At 37.6% G+C, this 18342-nt stretch overlaps 2 protein-coding genes across 2 annotated transcripts; both read right to left on the bottom strand.

The window, feature by feature from the left end:
- Positions 1–2759: 2759 nt before the first annotated feature.
- On the bottom strand, positions 2760–3791 carry LOC102022116 (trace amine-associated receptor 7b-like). The gene has a single exon (XM_005389211.1). It carries the CDS (start codon positions 3789–3791, stop codon positions 2760–2762), a length of 1032 nt encoding a protein of 343 aa, XP_005389268.1.
- An 11706-nt stretch (positions 3792–15497) lies between these two features.
- On the bottom strand, positions 15498–16559 carry LOC102004852 (trace amine-associated receptor 7a-like). The gene has a single exon (XM_005389306.1). The coding sequence runs from the start codon at positions 16557–16559 to the stop codon at positions 15498–15500; it is 1062 nt and encodes a 353-aa protein (XP_005389363.1).
- Positions 16560–18342: the final 1783 nt, after the last annotated feature.

Genomic DNA, 18342 nt, shown 5'->3' on the forward strand with positions numbered 1-18342 from the left:
TTAAATACCAAGATATTTCTATCTTAACAGGGCCAAAGTGAAACAGTTTCCACCACTCTAAAAATGACCTAAGGTGTCCTAAAGAACATGTGCCAATACTTAATAAGAATAAAATATAACCTTGTGATCAGCTTTTGGCCTGCAGAGAATGCCAGATATCAAGAATTTTGTTATGAAAGGATCATTTCTATTTGCTGTGTATTTTGGACAATTGATGTAGTAAGTGTGGATGACATCCTTTTCTAAAATATGTATATGATCAAGTTTATATAGCACATGCAGTATGGAGGAAATTTTATTTATTTATTTTTTTGGTTTTGTTTTTTCTCCGGTACCGGGAACTGAACTCACGACCTTGCGCTTGCCAGGCAGGCGCTTTTGCCGCTGAGCTAAATTCCCAGCCCCCTGGAGGAAATTTTATGAAGCACACTTGGTTAGCTTAGTTTGGAAAGAAATGTGGGCTGATGGGTAAGTTGTGCGCTACTAACTTGGCCTTAATTGGTCTTGCAACCACTGCTTTCCTTTCTTTGTGAAATGTAGTTAAAACAGACTTTATTGTGATGAGGGTTTTTACCTTCTTTGTCTCTTGCATTCTTGGTATTTCAGTACCAACCTGAAGTTTTTCTTGAACACTTTCTTGTTTAGTACTTTGCAGCTAAAAAACCACTTTTAAATTACCATTGTCATTGCCTTGAAAGTTTCCTCTTTTTGCAAGTTGGAAATAATGTAGTTATGTCTTTTCTCTGTATATAAGTTATATCATTTGTTATTTTCAAATACTAGTACTTTTTTTTAAATATTAGCACTTTGAATACAGGTTTTTTTAATCTACAGAAATGTAAAAAACTGTATTACTTTGGAATATATTTCCCGAGAATAATGTCTTCCTAACTATGCTTACGTAGCAAGCAAGTGCCCAATTTTCTTTGTATTCCTGGGGAATGTATTTACTTGAAGATAAAAACAACCCAGATGTCTAAATATCATGCAGAAGCCACTCTGATTTTTAAACATCCTTAGATAATCCATAAAAGGAATAATCCAAATAAAAACAAGTGAAAGTTGGCAGTATATTATAGTGGTAATTCTATATTTCCAGAAAACAAGTAAAGCAAACTTCTCTTACCTTTTGTTTTTTATTATAATGACCAGCTTTTTGTATTTCATTGTTTCTGAGAGCTATTTTTAAAATAAAATTTGTTCTTCAAAAAGAAAAAGAAAACAAATATATACAAAAGAACATTAAGCATACTAAATGCATACTTATGTGTTTTTACTATTAATTTTACCTGGAAACAGTTACTAAAATCACTAGAATCAAAACAAATTGATGGCATTTAACCATGGGAACTAAAGAATTGTGAGCAATACCATGCATCTAGGGTGCACTTAATTACCTGTAAATCACATAAAGAGATAAAGTTTCTCACAAACACAGAAAAGTCAAAAATAATACAATAGTCCAAGAAAGGTTTCACAATTCAAAGCAATTGTTTAATAATAGAAAAAATAATGTGCTAATAATAAATAATATTGATGTGTGACTAAATAGAAATTAGAGAAAATAGCAAGAACATTTTTGGATGTATTTGTTCCTTCTTCAAAGATATGATGCCCTGATTTTTAAAATGTAATCTGAGTGACAACTTTTTTTTTTGGTACCAGGAATCAAACTCAGGACCTTGCACTTGCCAGGCAGGTGCTTGTACCACTGAGCTATATCCCCAGCCCTAAAAATGTAATGTCTGAAATAATTAATCTAGAAGAGAATCCAATATCTTAGTCACATACTTCATAGGACATACTGCTTTATAGTTTTAGTATTAAGAGTGTTTCATCTCCAGTTACCAGGCTTGTTTAATCTCTTGTGAATTTCAAAACTAATTCAGTGTTGTTTTGTACTTTGGACATGAATTTGAGGATCCTAATACAACACATTTTCTATCCTTGATATCAGCTTTGTATTACACCCTTTATCTCAGTGTTCTTTCTTTCCTTGAATATGTTTTAGGTTAATACGTTCATATAGACCTTTGACAACATCTGTAAATGTTTGGAAAAATTCAAAAATTAAGTGAGTAATAATTTCAAAGAGGTTTATTTTCAAGACAGAATTCTAAAAATCCCTTATTTAAATATATACAGACATGTCAAGCTTCTGACTTACTAGCAAAGAAACACACTGACTAGGTTAGGATTTTTACTTATGACACCAATGTTCTTTTCAATTTTAAACAATGGAATTGATTTTTTAAAATGGAACAGATACCAGGCAATGTAGCCTATTTAAGGTTCTTTTAGTTAGTTCACATTTTACTAAGAAAATGCTAAAGAGACGTGCTGTACGTCCAGGAATTAAAAACATATAAGCTAAGAAACACTGAGATTCAGAATTTGAAACATTGTTAATTAGGTCCTATATCAGAATTTTTGTTAAATATTTTGAGAATTACTACTAGGAAATGATTATATACCTGGCATATAAGGAAGCTCAGAGAAAACCCAAGAGCCTAAAGTCACAGTGATAAATGTCAGAGCTGGCCCCAAGGTCGTGTTGCTTCCACTAAATTTGGGTTTTAATGTTATATTCACCAAGGAAGATTGCACGTGAATTTAAGCTGGATTTGAGCTGGGTCAAAGTTCAAGCATAATTCAAGTATTTTACAAAAAGAGATCTTGAACATGGATCGCCTTTTCTGCATTCTGTACTATGTCTGTTGTGAATTTCTTTTAAATCCCTCCCAATCTAAAACAAGAACCTACTCAGGAAACAAGTTTATTGTGGAGGAATTCCCCCTGAACACTCTGCCAGTGACAGTTAGTTTAACGGCTTTTCGAAACCAAGGATAAAAGAAAGCATAAATCAAGGGATTCAGTGCTGAGCTGTAGTAAGCAATCCAAATTAGTATTTCGTACACATATGTGGGTGTGATGAAACCCAGGAAGGCATCGATGATGGAATCGATGTAGTACGGCAACCATGAGATCAGAAATGCAATCACCGCGACTCCCAGGGTTATGGCTGCTTTTCTCTCCCGCCTGGCCACCCTGTCTTTATAACTGCCTGATGTTTTTGTGGTCTTATTGTTCAGACTTTCAATTTTCCTAGCCTGTTGCTTAGCTATCAGGAAAATCTTGGAGTAAACTGTTATCATGACAAGCATAGGGATGAAAAATAATAGGAAATTGACCAAGACCCAGTTTTGATTGACAGCCATCTGACAGCCTCCCACACAGGTGAGGGCGCTCACTAGTTCCTCCAGCCCAGCTTCACTTGCCCCTGTGTAAAAAACAGAAAAGCTATAGACAACTGCAAGCAGCCAGGAGAAAGCGATACACATGCCAGACACAGAAAGAGTGACCCTGGCTGGGTAGACCAGAGGGTCAGTGACAGCGATGTATCTATCCATGGAGATAAAGCACAGGTGGAAGATAGAGCAGTAACAGAAGCAGCCATCAAAACAAGTGTGCAGTTTACAGAAACTGTCCCCAAAGTACCAGCAGCTCTCCACAGACCTGACCATGCTGAAGGGCATCACAGTCGTCCCCACCAAGAAGTCAGCACAGGCCAGAGAGGCGATCAGAAAGTTGGCTGGGGAGTGGAGCTGCTTGAAGTGGAGAATGGAAATCATCACCAGCAGGTTTCCAAAGACAGCCAGCGCAGCCCCGGAGCCGAACACCAGGTAGAGAAGCAGGCGGGGGCCCGGGGAGTAGGGAGCTTTGACGCAGGATCTGTTCACATTTTCGTAGCACAGCTGGACAGCTGCAGGAGGAGTCAGGTCACCACTCATGATTCTATTTCCATACCTGATGATGCAGTCATCTTCTTTGGCCAAGTATGTAATGCCCATCCTCAGAAATCTTCAAAAAATATAAAATATTCAGTAATTCTGAGTGCACTGTTTTCCTTTCCCTTTGTACCTTATTCCATAGTTAAGAACCAATTAATGGGGGGCTAGGGATTTAGCTCAGCGGCAGAGTGCCTGCCTGGCAAGCTCAAGGTCGTAAGTTCGATTCCTGGTACTGGAAAAAAACAAAAACAAAAACAAAGAGAACAAAAAGAATCAATTAATGTCCTCATCTGATAAAATTATTTCCCTCATCATATACAGCCAATCAATACTGAATGCCAAGTACAATGCTCTCTATTTCTATTTTCAAAATATTTGTCTTCATTACCTGCTGCTTCACATCTGAGCAGTGTTTATCTTCTGAAGGAACTGGCCATTACCTGTTGTGTGTTTGATTGCTATCTTTTATTAGAGTTCTTATCCTAATTAAACTGAACTAGGGCAATGCCCCCAAACACTCTATTTCCCTCAGGAAAGTAGCTTAATTATTACAAATATGTAAAGCTTCTACCATTAAATCCCCGTAGTGCAAGGTGAGACAAGTGAAGAACTTATATAGAACTTTTGTGCCTATATTAAAAGCAAATTTATGCTCTTCTAAGTTGCCGATGACATTAATATTCCATGAGATATCAATTGAAATAGTAACTATTCTGAAAAATCTTTGCTCAGAATTTGGGAGCCATACTGTTTGTTCTCCTTCTTGTGAGAACTATTTATCAATCATTTTCACAATGAGTTTCAGTGATCGGCCTTCATTTAAGTGCTTTACCCTTTCAGAATTGTTTTGTTTGGTTAAAGGGGTAAAATGCAGAGTCATATTGTAATATCTATAATAGTGCAGGTTTCCAATTTATACTTCTGACTGAATAAACTATGAGAGTAGATTATAAGGTCTTTTCTTCACAGAATCAAACATGGTAAGGTAAGTAAAAATAAAGTTTGTCCCTTTTAAGACTGTCTGTTTTTATTAGTAATTATTGGAAATACTGCAAATGAAATATATAAAGAATTTTCAGAATTGGAATCTTCAGAGATTCTAACATGTGACTCTACTTTACCTTTGACACATTTCCTTTACCTCTTAGAACTCTAGGGCAGAATACATCTTAGACTTTGATAAGATTTTCCTGATGAATGATTTCTGGACATATTTTAAAGCCAGCTTTTAAAAATTCACATATAATGTTTACCTGAAAAGAACTCAGTTTTAATGTTAGATACTAGATATAATATATATATTTCAAATATTTATATATATATATAATTCATATATATCATTTTCATATATATCATTTCATATATATCATTCACTTTAGTCAATACGGTATATTGGTATACTTTTAATATTTACTAATTTGTGAATCACAAGAAAGTAACATGATTAGATTCACATTTATGCAAGAGCAAAAAGAATAAACACATTTTCATATTTGTAATTTGTTCTTTTGCTTAATTGAAAACTGTCTACATTATTAATGACTTTCTACTTTGGACTTTCAACAATATTTTGTCATATGCTTTTAAACTGTATAAATTCAAGATGCATAAAATGGTGCTTTAAAACATATCTAAAATGACTCCTCTAAGTAAAAATTTAACATATTTATTACCTTCACTAGTTAACTTTTTCCATTCTTTAGTGTTCAGAATACTTAGCATCTATTTTTATTTTTTCAATTTACATTTATACAGTAAGTCCCCAATTTACAATTGAGTTCTGCTCTAGGAGAATGTTGGTAAATTGTATTCACTTGTAATCTGACATAGTGATTCTTTTAAATGTTATACTTGTGATTCTTATGCAGTACTGTTGTGAAAGCTTGCAATTTGAATATTTGTAAGTAGGAGACTTATGTACTTTGTTTTTGTAAATGGATCTCATACTACTGGATGCCTTTAACCTTATAAAAGATGCTGCAGATTTGCTTACATGTAAATACAACACAAATTTCTAGGGTGAATTATACTGAACAGTCAGCTAAAGGAAATGAGTAAGTGCCAGTAAAGAAAAGTTGTGGATATCATTGTCATTTTCATTAATCTTACCGGTTGACTAAAGCCACAGCAATCAGAAGAAGGGATCACTTCTGACTTTGCCCTTTTCCCTATGTCCCACGCAGTTCTGGCTTGGTTCTGGCGCATTTGTACTCTCCCACATTCTCTTATCTTGAGCTGAGTCCCTCTTGTCCTCCTCGTCCAAGCTCAGCCTATCCAGACACAGGCTCTACACCGTACCTGTCCCAACTTCCTCCCAGGAGAAAAAAGTCAAGCAGCGAAGATTTCCCTTTTCAGGTTCTCAATGCTCCTCACAAGAACAACAGTTACCAGGAAACAGATGGAGTAGCGACGGGTGGTTTACTGAGAACAAATCTGGACAAATGGAAGGGAGGCCCTAGAAGACGCAAGCAGAGCAAGCCTCATGACACAGAATGTGCACCTTGCTCATTTCCAGTGTCATCCATGCTCGGAACCTTTGGCGAGTTCTGCATTCTAACTCCTGGTATCTGTGTTTTAGCTCACCTGTCCCTTCTGTCTCAATAGTCGAATAGAGCCAGGTCAGTGTGGCTCACTAGGTTCCGTAGCCCCGGGGCTCTGGTGACAGAAGCTTCAGCACTAATACTAGGTTGTCCTACTCTTGCCCTTCCTGCTCCACTGTGCGCAGGCCGGCTGACTTCCAAATGGCACATGGAATTCTTTTCCCAAGGTCTCTTACACCTAGAACCCACATTACGACCCACAGTGTGGGTGCTGACATGTGCTGAGTACATCGTCTTGGCAGCTGCCGTTAACCAATGAATGGCATGAACTGGATGTACATTCTCTAGCTCTGTTCCCAATGAGATGGGCTAAGCCTAAGTTCTGTGCTTACAGTGGCTGTCAGGTTCCCCTGCCAGAGGATCCTCTCCACGCTGCTGCAGCCCCTCCCACTGGCCGCTTTCCCTCCCAGGTCTCTCCCCCCACCTGCGTTCCTCTTTCCTTTTCCTCCGGCACAACCTCCTCCACTGGAATTTTGTCCTTGAGTCCCCTCCTCAAGGAAACAAACTAAATCCATCTCCCACCATTTCTCCCGATGAATTACTTGTATTTTAATAAAATGTTTGAATAAATTAAATCTCAGCAGTATATTTTATTTACTATCCAACTTCAATCTGAGACACCAAGATAGGTCTAGTGGGTAGAGGAAAGAAATCAAAGGTGAAAGGGGGGAAGGAAAGGTCTCCAGAAAGAAAGGCCAGCATATACCGAGTACCGGAGATGAGACATAGGGATCACCGGGACTGCAAAGTCTTGAGTTGCTGTCACATGCGAATCTTGTGTGGAGCAGCACGAGACATGTTCCCAGGGATAAAACTTCATCATCTCTCTGTGCACCTTTCCAAGCAGTTTTGATTCACGCAGAGGTCAGTGTATTCAAAGGAAGAGAAAAAAAACATATTTGATGACGTAAAAATTTAACTCACACATTCTTCAGTTTGCTGTAAATGTCATTTAAGTTTCTATAGTGATTTATATTTACCTATAGGGTTGCTTTTGCCACTTACATGAAATAAATCTGAGCAAATCTAGGGTTTACTCCTTTTCTCTTTTTTCTCCAGAGAATGTCCTGGTCCTCTTATTAGAGGTAATGGATGCTCTTTTTCAGTATCTTAGGCAATCCAATGCATTTCTGTAATTCTAAGACTTAGAACTTCTGTTCCTAAAGATCTTCTTCTACTAAGAAACACTTGAACTGGGTGTTGTGGTGCACATCTGTGGTGCAGACTTAACAGCCCCCTCCACCACGGAAAGGGAGGTAGGTGCTCCTCCCAGCCTTGCTGAGAAGGGAGCCTCCTCTCGGGACACTCATGCCCCAGGCACAGGTCTAGTGCTGGTGCTTTGTGCTCAGCCTCCTCTTTATAGCTGAGGAAAGGATAAGTTGTAAAAGAACTGTAAGGTCAAAGACCGGGAACCTGAAAAGTACACTCCTTGACTTTCTAACTCCTTTTCCAGCAAAAAGTAACCCGAACCCTTCATTTTGCTCTTGTTTTTAAAATTTCCTTTGCCAGTCACCTCATTTGTCTTCGTGTAACAAAAACACTGCCTAGAAGTCTTCCACTCTCGGCAATTCTCTGACATTTCTGTAATTGGCATCCATACCATTGTCACTCTCTACCAGCGCCCTCGGGACCTGTCCCAAGCAGGTGATGCCCAGGACCATCTGTGTAGGATTCAGTCACCCTGGGGTTCAGATATCCACAGCATGAGGCATCCGAGAAGACTGTGGATTTGCTCGACTTCTACTCAGGAAGCTCTCAGGTCGCACCCCAAGGCTTTGCTAATTGAAACTGCCTCACTAATATTAGGCATACTCTAGACTGAAATACTTCTCATCCACCTTTCCTCATGGAATTCTCAAACTTCTGTTCCTAAAGATCTTCTTCTACTAAGAAACATTGTTACTGGTGTTGTGGTGCACATCTGTGATCCCAGCACTTGAGAGGCTGAGGCAGGAGAATCACTAAGCTCAAGGCCAACCTGGACTACGTAGTGAGACCCTGTCTCAAGAAAAAAAAAGAAAAGAAAAGAAAAGAAAAAAAAAAAAACACTTGAGTTAATTCTTGTTGGGTACAGGAAAGGGAAATTGATTTTGGGAAATACTCTTGATAGCTTCCAAAGTCTCTAAATACAGCACATAATTAATACTTAGAAGAGTTAGAGAATCTTACAGTCCTGCTGCAAAACAGGATTAAAATAATTCAGTATCAGTAAAATGTACCACTCAATTTAATATTCAATCTAAGTTAGAGATTCCAAAATATACCAATGCTGCTCCAGTTTATCCCAGTGTGTAAAAAAAATTATACAAATAATGTATTTAAGGGAACAAAGCCAAATTCAATATCAGTTTAGAATTGAGATATATGAAATGTAACATAAATTTTGATGTAACATTATAGCAAACATTTGAATGATAGAATTAATTTACAAAGTAAATTCTCCTTGTCATACATAAAAACAGGACTTTCCAAAACTGTGTATCTCCCATTATCAGTCTAAAATGATGAATTAATTATCTTTTCAAATCATAGCCAGTTGATGCCTGTAATTGAGTATAAAGTACTGAGCAAAATGCAACCTCTACTCTCAGGACACTTGAGATTTTGAGAGGGAAGCAAACAACATGAGTGTGTGGAGAAGCAGACCTGTGAATCCAGAGTCTCACAAGCACTGCAGAGGAGGAGCACAATGCTTGTGTTGGTACAGAAGCAGGAGGATGACCAACTGCAGAAAACGGAGTTTCCAAAATTGGGTTAAACAAAACGCTGCTTCAAATTTGTAGACTTTCAAGTACTGTAATCAAAATTTAATAGCAGAAAATCTAGGAAAATCTATACCCTCGTGTTTGGTGTTGTTAAGACAGCACACCGTGCCCAGTGCTGAGGTGGGATGTAGCTGGAGGCTCTGCCCAAGGCCTCTTCAGTGCTTCCCCTCTTGCTTGTAAAAACATCTTCAGTCAATGGTTTTGCAACAGATCAGACCAAGACGACCGAAGTCCTGTTTGCAGCAGTTTCTGATTCTGATACACTGGATAGGATTTACAGGTAAACTCTTATTCTTGCATCAGCTAAAGCTGTTGGAGTCATTTCTCCAACTGACTTTAGTTTGCAGGAGTAAGTGGCTCAAAGACATTCGTACAGTGAGAGCCCCTTAACCAAACCATCTCCCGAGTGATGGAGCGTGTGAAATATTTCTCATGTGATAATGATGCCCTGTGCTCTAGGCAGTGCCCACGCTTAGAAGACAGTGAGAGAAAGGGGAGAGTGATGCTGTGTACTTTGCCTCTGGATTAGAGGCTGGAGGGAACTAAAGTCAGACTGAGGGATGAGGTGTTAAGGTAAAGAAAGTCCAGAGGGCATTTATCGCATGAAATCAACTTGAGTAATAGTCAAACAGTTCTACAAGATAATGAATACATGAGTTAGTCCTTACCTCACTCCGTATATAATTCACTTATGCTTGAAAATTGTTACTTAGAGATATAGTTAACTGAACTGCCTATAAAATACTCAATATTAGGTGATAAATAATATGAACTTTTGTTTACTCTACTCCTACAGAGATTCTGTAGCAAATTTACTCTCACCTTTTTGTTGCTCCTCAGCCATAATTCATACTATCCAGTCACATCAAGAGTTGAAAATTTCAATTTTGTTCAACATCAATCCTAATCTGTGTGAATACCCATGACCTCCTCCCTACCTCCTTCTAAGCCAGGTGCAGACTCAGGGAAAGATTTGGTTTAGGGAAAGGGAAATGTCTGCTTCTTTACTTCACATTCTACTCTCCTTTTCTGTTTCTAGTCTATAGGGAGAAGAAGAGTAGAAGGAAAAGAGGGAAGTACTTTCAAACCAAATTTGGTCTGCCTGGAATCCTCGCTTGGTGGCATTGTCCTTGCAGAAGAGAAACCAGGTCAGCGTTGAGGACAGTCCTGTGTAGCAGTCTCAGTCACAGCATCCACAAGCCTGTGACTGCTCAGTGTTGTTTTGATTTTTTCCAGCCTCCCTCTCAACTTGTGTGTGATACAACACAGACCCTAGAACCACCCTTAATGTGGAGGCTGCAGGATGGGCCAAGTCTTGTCTTCTACCTGTTTTCTAGGCTGTGGAAGATTCATATATCTTTGGTGTCTGGATCAGTGATAGGGTGTGCTCTTTCCACTGACAATACACTCTCCTTCCACTACACTCTCCAATATTAACCTTTTTCTACTTAAAATGAGCACAGGTATATTATTCTGTGAGGAGGCTTACTTGAGGACAAAACTGGAGTCCTCCATACCTTCTTCAAAGGCATAACCCCCTGGACAATATCACCCAAGATACAAAGGCTCATGCTATTTCATCTCATGAAAAGATTTTAGAGGGACATGCAAAGGGGTCCACTGGAGGGTTCACTCACTTGAAGGGTCTGTGCAGTGGGCAAGCTTCCCACAAATAAGAATACATTATTCTGGGGGCTGGGGATTTAGCTCAGTGGCAAAGCACCTGCCTGGCAAGCGCAAGGTCGTGAGTTCGGTTCCTGGTACCGGAGGGGAAAAAAAAAGAATACATTATTCTACTCAAACCATATCTATTTGAGGATATCTCCTCATCAGAGAGCCTATGTTGGAGAGGCTGCTACACTGTGGATATTGCTCATTGAGGCTGTAACACTACTAGACATGATAAGAACTTTATCCCTTTGACAATATTATCTTTATTCCATTTCTGTCCTATTCTGGCTACTGCGAGGCTCTGAGAACAAAAGGAGAGAGGAGAGAAGAATAAAAAACTAAGACTCCATCCCCTTTGTGTAGGTCCCAGTGTCTAGGCATGGATGGCATGAGCAGAAAGGATACAGTGCTAAGCTGTGTAAGATTTCTAAGTTTTAATCTTAATTTGAATGGATTTTGAGGGGGGGGTTAAACCAGAAATTGAGGGGAAGGCTATGAAATATTTCCAAAGGGTTACTAACGATGAGAAAAGGAGCGTCAACAGAGCAGATTTACATGAAGGAAGGGATAAAATGGTTCAGCCATTTTGCATTTGTGACATAGGTAATTTAGCCTGTAGGTACACATGACATGTCAGGCTTCACAGTATAGCTAGAGGGAAGAATGAATTTCATGACACTAGAATCTAATTGCTCAACTTTTGTTAATAATTTGAGGACTACTTTACACCGTAATGGCATACATCTTGAAATGTTTCACTGATTTAATAGAAAATAAATAATATTTTAGTAATATGAGAGTCTTCTTAAATTTCTTCTTTTTGTCTACACTGTCAATGAGAAAATGTACTGTTGGAGTACTATACAAGTTGTGATCACTTAACTTCTAGATCAGTACTCAGATTCTGTATTCAGACAACACAAAACCATAATAACATATGGGAAATGGTAAATCAGAATGTCCACTATCTTGAGAGCTAAAGCAAGGCTTTGAGACACCTTCCGTTGCCTTGCTTTGGTCTGTCAGATTATGGATTCTAAAGCAGGTAGAGAGGGGTGAGAAAGGAGTCAGATTGCATGAGGATTTGTATGATTTCCTCCTGTAACTGATGAGCATTTTACCATTTTAACAGGTGAGAAGGCTGACTGGATATACATCATCTAAAAATCAGGAAATTGGGCACATAATTTTATCATAATATTCCTGAAATTTCACTAAAATGTCCCAAAGTACATATCTGAAAATCGAGGGGATGAAGTTGATCTTAAAAGCCAAGCAGACATTAGCTGAGCATGGTGGTGCACACCTGTAATCCCAGCACTTGTGAGGCTGAGGCACGAGGACTGCTGCGAATTCAAAACCAGTCTGGGCTACAAAGTGAGTTCAAGGCCAGCCTGAACTGCATAGCAGGACACCGTCTCAAAAAGAATAAATAGATAAATAAATAATTAAAAACCAAGCAAACACACCACCCAATACACACAGAAAGTAGCCAGAGAGGAAAGAGTTACTCTTGCCAACAGAACTAGAGAAAAAATCCAAGTTCTAGAAATAACAATCAGAGAGAAAAAAAAGATGAATGTACGAAGAGCAATCCAGAAGAACGATTTTCCCGAGATTAGACAGGTCTAAGGCTTCAGATACAAAGTATCCATCTGGAGCACAGAGGTGGTATAGAAAGCAAATCTTAAAACACTTCCAAGAACAATGAACCAAAGAAAGGTAGCTTAAGTATAGTCTATTTCCTTCTTATAAGTATACTTGTTCCTGAAAGTTTAGAGAGAAATGATTTAACATTGTGAGACATTTTTTGACAGAATTAAAAATCTAGTTATAATTAATATTATAATTCAAGTAACACAAACTCCTTCTAGTACAGCTAGCACAGTTGCAGCTGTGGGACCATTTCCTCCGCATCCACCTGAATTTGGGCAATACCCCAGGGCCAGAAGCAGAAATAAGAATAACAAATACCAGGAAATCTCTAAAATTACAGGCCAGAGCACATGTGTGTGAGATCCTGCAGCGTGAACTACAGTAAATAACCTTTTCCCCACTGGAAATTCATGAAAGATTTGTAACTAGTGAGTGCATGTCATGCATGTGATTAAAGCAGAGTGAAATGTGGGAGAAGCATGTTACTACATGCATCTGAGACATCTCTGCACCCTGTAAGTATTTCCAGTGGTCATATCCAGACAGATGCAATGAGAGACACTCTTATTCATCTTTGTGTCACTTTCTTTTTTCTGTTGGTGCAAACCTGCACACGCAGAGCACATCTTCCCTATTAATTTCCATAAAAATAGCTGCTTTTTAAGTAATTTCTTTTTTTCTTCTTTACCATCGGGTATATTCTTGAAATCCTTTGCTACACATAAACAATAATCTGGAATCAATCTCTCAGACCTATCACTTTTATAGTGAGAAGAACTGGGTTAGAAAAATTTATTTTATATTTCACAAACCTTTTTGAAGAAATAATGTAATTATGCCAGGAAAATAGATACATACAAAAGAGCACTGGACATACTGTATGCATGCATATGTGTTTTTTTTCTATTAATTTTATTCAGAAACTGTTATTGTTATTGAAACCACTAAAATCAAAATAAGTCGATGGTATTTAACCCGGACTCAAGAATTTTGAGTAATGACATGCATCTAAGGTGCACTTAATTACCTGTAAAGTACATAAAGAGATAAAGTTATTCACAAGCACAGTAAAATCAGAAATATTACAGTATAAGAAAGATTTAGCTATTCAAAGCAATTATTTAATAATAGAAGAAATCATGCGCTAATAATAAATAATATTGATATGTGACTAAGTAGAAATTAGAGAAAATAGCAAGAACATTTTTATATGTATTTCTTCCTTTCCCAAAGATATGATGCTCTGATTTTAAAAATTTGTTGCCTGTAAGAAGCTTAAATATTGCACTGTTTCTCTTATGTTCAAACCCAATTAATTAATTAATAAAGAACAAAATAAAGTTGGGTAATAGGAAATAGGGAGAGAGGCCTTTAAGGGAACTGAGAGATAGAGGGGCAGAGGGAGAGACCAGAGGAGGATGAAAAACATGTGTGGTGTACCTGTGCCAGCTGCCCGAGAGGAATGTGATCATCATAAACTGTACACATGTCCTAATAAAAAGAAAAATTAGTAAAACAGGAAAAAGTTTGCGCATGGTGCCATATGTTTGTAATCCCAGCACTCAGGAGGCTGAGGCAGGAGGATCATTGCACGTTCAAAGTGAGCGTAGGCTACAAAGTGAGCTCAAGGCCGGCCAGAACTGCATAGTGAGACCCTGTCTCAAAAAAAAAAAAACCCAAAATAAATTAATAAATTAGTCTAAGAGAAACTAATCCAGAATAGAAGCCAGCAACTTATTTGTGTTATTCATAGCACAAAAGGTCCTCTGACCTGAACACCAAGAGCAATTCATTTCTAATTACTTGGTGTGTGTAGAGTGTCATGAATTACATAATTTACCTGTTTTCGAGCTGTTTTATTGAAAAGTATTTTTCCACCTAAGTTATTACCTTGGCATTATACACTTTATCTCAGTGTTCTTTCTCTCTTTGAATATATTTAGATTTATACTTTCAAGTATAACTTTGAAAAGTTCTACAAATATTTGGAACAATTCAAAAATTGCATAATAAATTAGCTTAGAAATGTGGTTAAATTGTAAGAATCTTATGCTTCCTAGTTTAGGCATATAATAACTTGTAAAGTTTCTGAGCTTCAAGTATTTTTTTATTTTAAAGAGAGTAAATAATTTTTAAAAAGAATTAAAAAATTAAAAACGATACATGAAAGAAATATACATATATACAAAAGATAGCTAACATAATTGTATTACTAATTTCTATTGATTTATTGAAAGGAACAGTTAATGCTCAATTTTTTGACCAATTTTGCATGCTTATATCCAGTAATCTGAGCAATTACTTTGAAGATAACAATATGCAATGTAACATTCATGTAATGTTTTTGAAGAGTGCAGTACTTGTAATAAAAAATCTCACTGAACATGTGAATATTTCATTTGTGACACCAGTTTTCTCTTTCTTTGTAAATAATGGAACTGATATTAATTAATAGATTTACTCTTGACTTATTAATCCTGACCCTGATATATTTTTCAATATACAGACCTGACATCAGCAGTGCAAACTCTAAGGCTAGTCTGAACACATCTATCACCTTTGTACCTTTCCTTTAGTCAGTTTACATTAATGAAATGCTACATAGAGAAGATATATATCCATGAATTAAACTTATCTAAACCCATAAAAGCCAATCATCAGAATTTAAAATATTCTTCAGTAGGTCTTATATCCATTTTTGGTTAAATATTATCAGGGATATAATAAGGGAAAGGTTATTAACCTAACATTTAAGAAACTCACAGAGATCTCAGTAGCCCAAGATTGTAGGAATAAATGGCAGAGTTGGCCTCAGGTGATGTGGTTCTCCTTAAATTTGGGTTTTAATGTTATATTTACCAAAACATTTTGCACTTGAGTGTAATCTGGGCTTACTCAAGATCAAAGAACCATAGCATATTATTTTACACTAAGACTCGGGACACGGATGACCATATCTTTTCCCCGTAGTGTGATTACTATGAAACTTTTCAACTCGCCCATCAAAACAAAAACTATTGAGAAAACAACTTTGTTGTTGAGGAATTCTCTCTGAAGACTTGACCTGTAACAATAAGTTTGACAGCTTTGCGAAACCAAGGATAAAAGAAAGCATAAATCAAGGGGTTCATTGCTGAGTTGTAGTAAACGATCCAAACTAATATTTCATACACGTATGTGGGTGTGATGAAACCCAGGAAGGCATCGATGATGGAATCGATGAAGTAGGGCAACCATGAGATCAGAAATGCAATCACCGCAATTCCCAAGGTTGTTGCTGCTTTTCTCTCCCGCCTGGCCACCCTGTCTTTGTAGCTGTCTGTTGTTTTTGCGGTTTTATCGCTCAGACTTTCAATTTTCCTAGCCTGTTGCTTAGCTATCAGGAAAATCTTGGAGTAAACACTTATCATCACAAGCGTGGGGATAAAAAATAATAGAAAGTCGATCAAGACCCAGTTTTGATTAACTGCAACCTGACATCCTCCCACACAGGTGAGGGCGCTCACTAGTTCCTCCAGCCCAGATTCATTTGCCCCTGTGTAAAAAACAGAAAAGCTGAAGACAACTGCAAGCAGCCAGGAGAAAGCGATACACATGCCAGACACAGAAAGAGTGAATCTGGCTGGGTAGACCAGAGGGTCAGTGACAGCAATGTATCTATCCATGGAGATAAAGCACAGGTGGAAGATAGAGCAGTAACAGAAGCAGCCATCAAAGGAAGAGTGCAATTTACAGAAATTATCCCCAAAGTACCAGCAGCTCTCCACAGACCTGACCATGCTGAAGGGCATCACAGTCGTCCCCACCAAGAAGTCAGCACAGGCCAGAGAGGCGATCAGAAAGTTGGCTGGGGAGTGGAGCTGCTTGAAGTGGAGAATGGAAGTCATCACCAGCAGGTTTCCAAAGACAGCCAGCGCAGCCCCGGAGCCGAACACCAGGTAGAGAAGCAGGCGGGGGCCCGGGGAGTAGGGCGCTTTGATGCAGGATCTGTTCACATTTTCGTAGCACAGCTGGACAGCTGCAGGAGGGGTCAGGTTACCACTCACATTTCTCTCTACACCTGACAGTGGAGTCATCTTCAACGGCTAAGTGTGCAGTTCCTGTCTGCAAAACTCCTCAGAAATTACAAAATACTCAATAATTACAAGTAATGTAATAATTTTTTCCTTTTCTTTGTACCTTATTCCAATTCTTAAAAACTTATTGTCTTCTTCTGATAAAATTATTTCCTTTCTAATACATAGGCAATCAACTTTCATTATTGCATAAATTGCTGTTTATTTATATTTTAAAGTTCCTCTTTCTTACCTATGCTTTTGTATCTCAGCAGTGTTTGTCTTCAAAAGGAAACATCTGTTTTCTAGTGCATCTGAGTGCCACCTTTTAATAGGATTCTTATCCCAATTAAACAAAGTGAGGGCAATGTTCTAAACACTCTATTCCCTCAGGAAAGTAGCTTAATGATCCCAAATATCTAATGCTGCTAAGATTGAATCCCATAGCAAAGTGGCATGTGAGACCCTTTAAATAACTCTTGTGCTTATGCCAAAATCAAATACGTGTCCTTCTAATTTGCTAATGGCATTTGGTGCTTTCCAATGATTGAGATGGAAATAATATGTCCTGACAAGCCTCTTTGGGAATTTAAAAACATATTGTTTATTCTGATTAATTATTATGCATCATCATTTTCATGTTTGTGAGAAATGCCTATTAATGATTCTCATGAGGTCATTAAAACGACTTCAGAGAAGCTCTTAATCCATTCTATCATTGATTTTTGTTTTTCAGATTTATCTACTTACTATCTTTTGTGATACTAGGTGAATGTACAGTAGGTACACTCATCATGGGGAACTGTTTCGCACGCATATTGTATCTTGGTTCTTTTCACTTCCCTCTTCCTTTGTCTCTCCTGTCTTTTCCTTTGCCTGATCCCCTTCCTATTCTTTCCAAGAACAAACTTTTTGATTCATTGGCCCTTTTATTGTCTTCCCCATCTCAATTTCAATAATTTTCACCTCAATCTTTTTTATTACTTTCCTGTATTAATTTCTGGCTTATACTTTTCTTGTCTTTCTAGGACCTTGAGATACATCATGAACTTATTTATTTGGGGGCATTCTGTTCATGTGTGCTTGAACATCTATAACCTTTCCTCTGAGAGCTGCTTTCATTATGTCCCACAGGCATTGATCTATTGTGCTTCTATTGTCATTTGATTCTAGTAACTTTTTTATTTCTTTTTGGTTTCTCTTGTGACCCATTGATTTTTCAATAATGTGTTAGTTAATATCCATATGTTTGTATACTTCCTGTGGTTTCTTTTGCTTTATATTTCTAGCTTCATTCCATTATGATCCAGTCAATACATGTGATTATTTCAATTCTTTTGTATTAATTTAAGCATGCTTTATGGCTGAAGATATGATCTACTTGGAAAATTCTCCACATAAATATTGATAAAAATCTGTATTCTGTTGTTGTTGGGTAAAACACTCTATAAATAACTGCTAAGTCTTTGTTGAATGTTGTGGCTTAACTCTGATGTTTCTTTGTTGATTTTTTTTTCTAGTTGACCTATTTGAGGCTGGTATTGAGGTCCCTGGCTATGGGTACCTATCTCTCCTATTAAGTCCAGAAGTTCTGTTTTTATGAGATTAGCTGCGCTGACAAAAGTAAATAGATGAAAATTATTTTCTTTTGGATCTGGAAAAAACTTTTGTTCAGGTTATTTAGATTTATTCTGGCTTTCAAAAACTTTGCTGAGACACCTGCAGTTATTCTGATGGCTTTTCCCTTATAGGTTACTTGCTGTTAATCTCTATCAGCTTTCAGTATTTTCTCCTTTTGTTGAAA

Source organism: Chinchilla lanigera, unplaced genomic scaffold, assembly GCF_000276665.1.
Source record: "Chinchilla lanigera isolate Chin_1 unplaced genomic scaffold, ChiLan1.0 scaffold00035, whole genome shotgun sequence".
Taxonomy (NCBI): domain Eukaryota; kingdom Metazoa; phylum Chordata; class Mammalia; order Rodentia; family Chinchillidae; genus Chinchilla; species Chinchilla lanigera.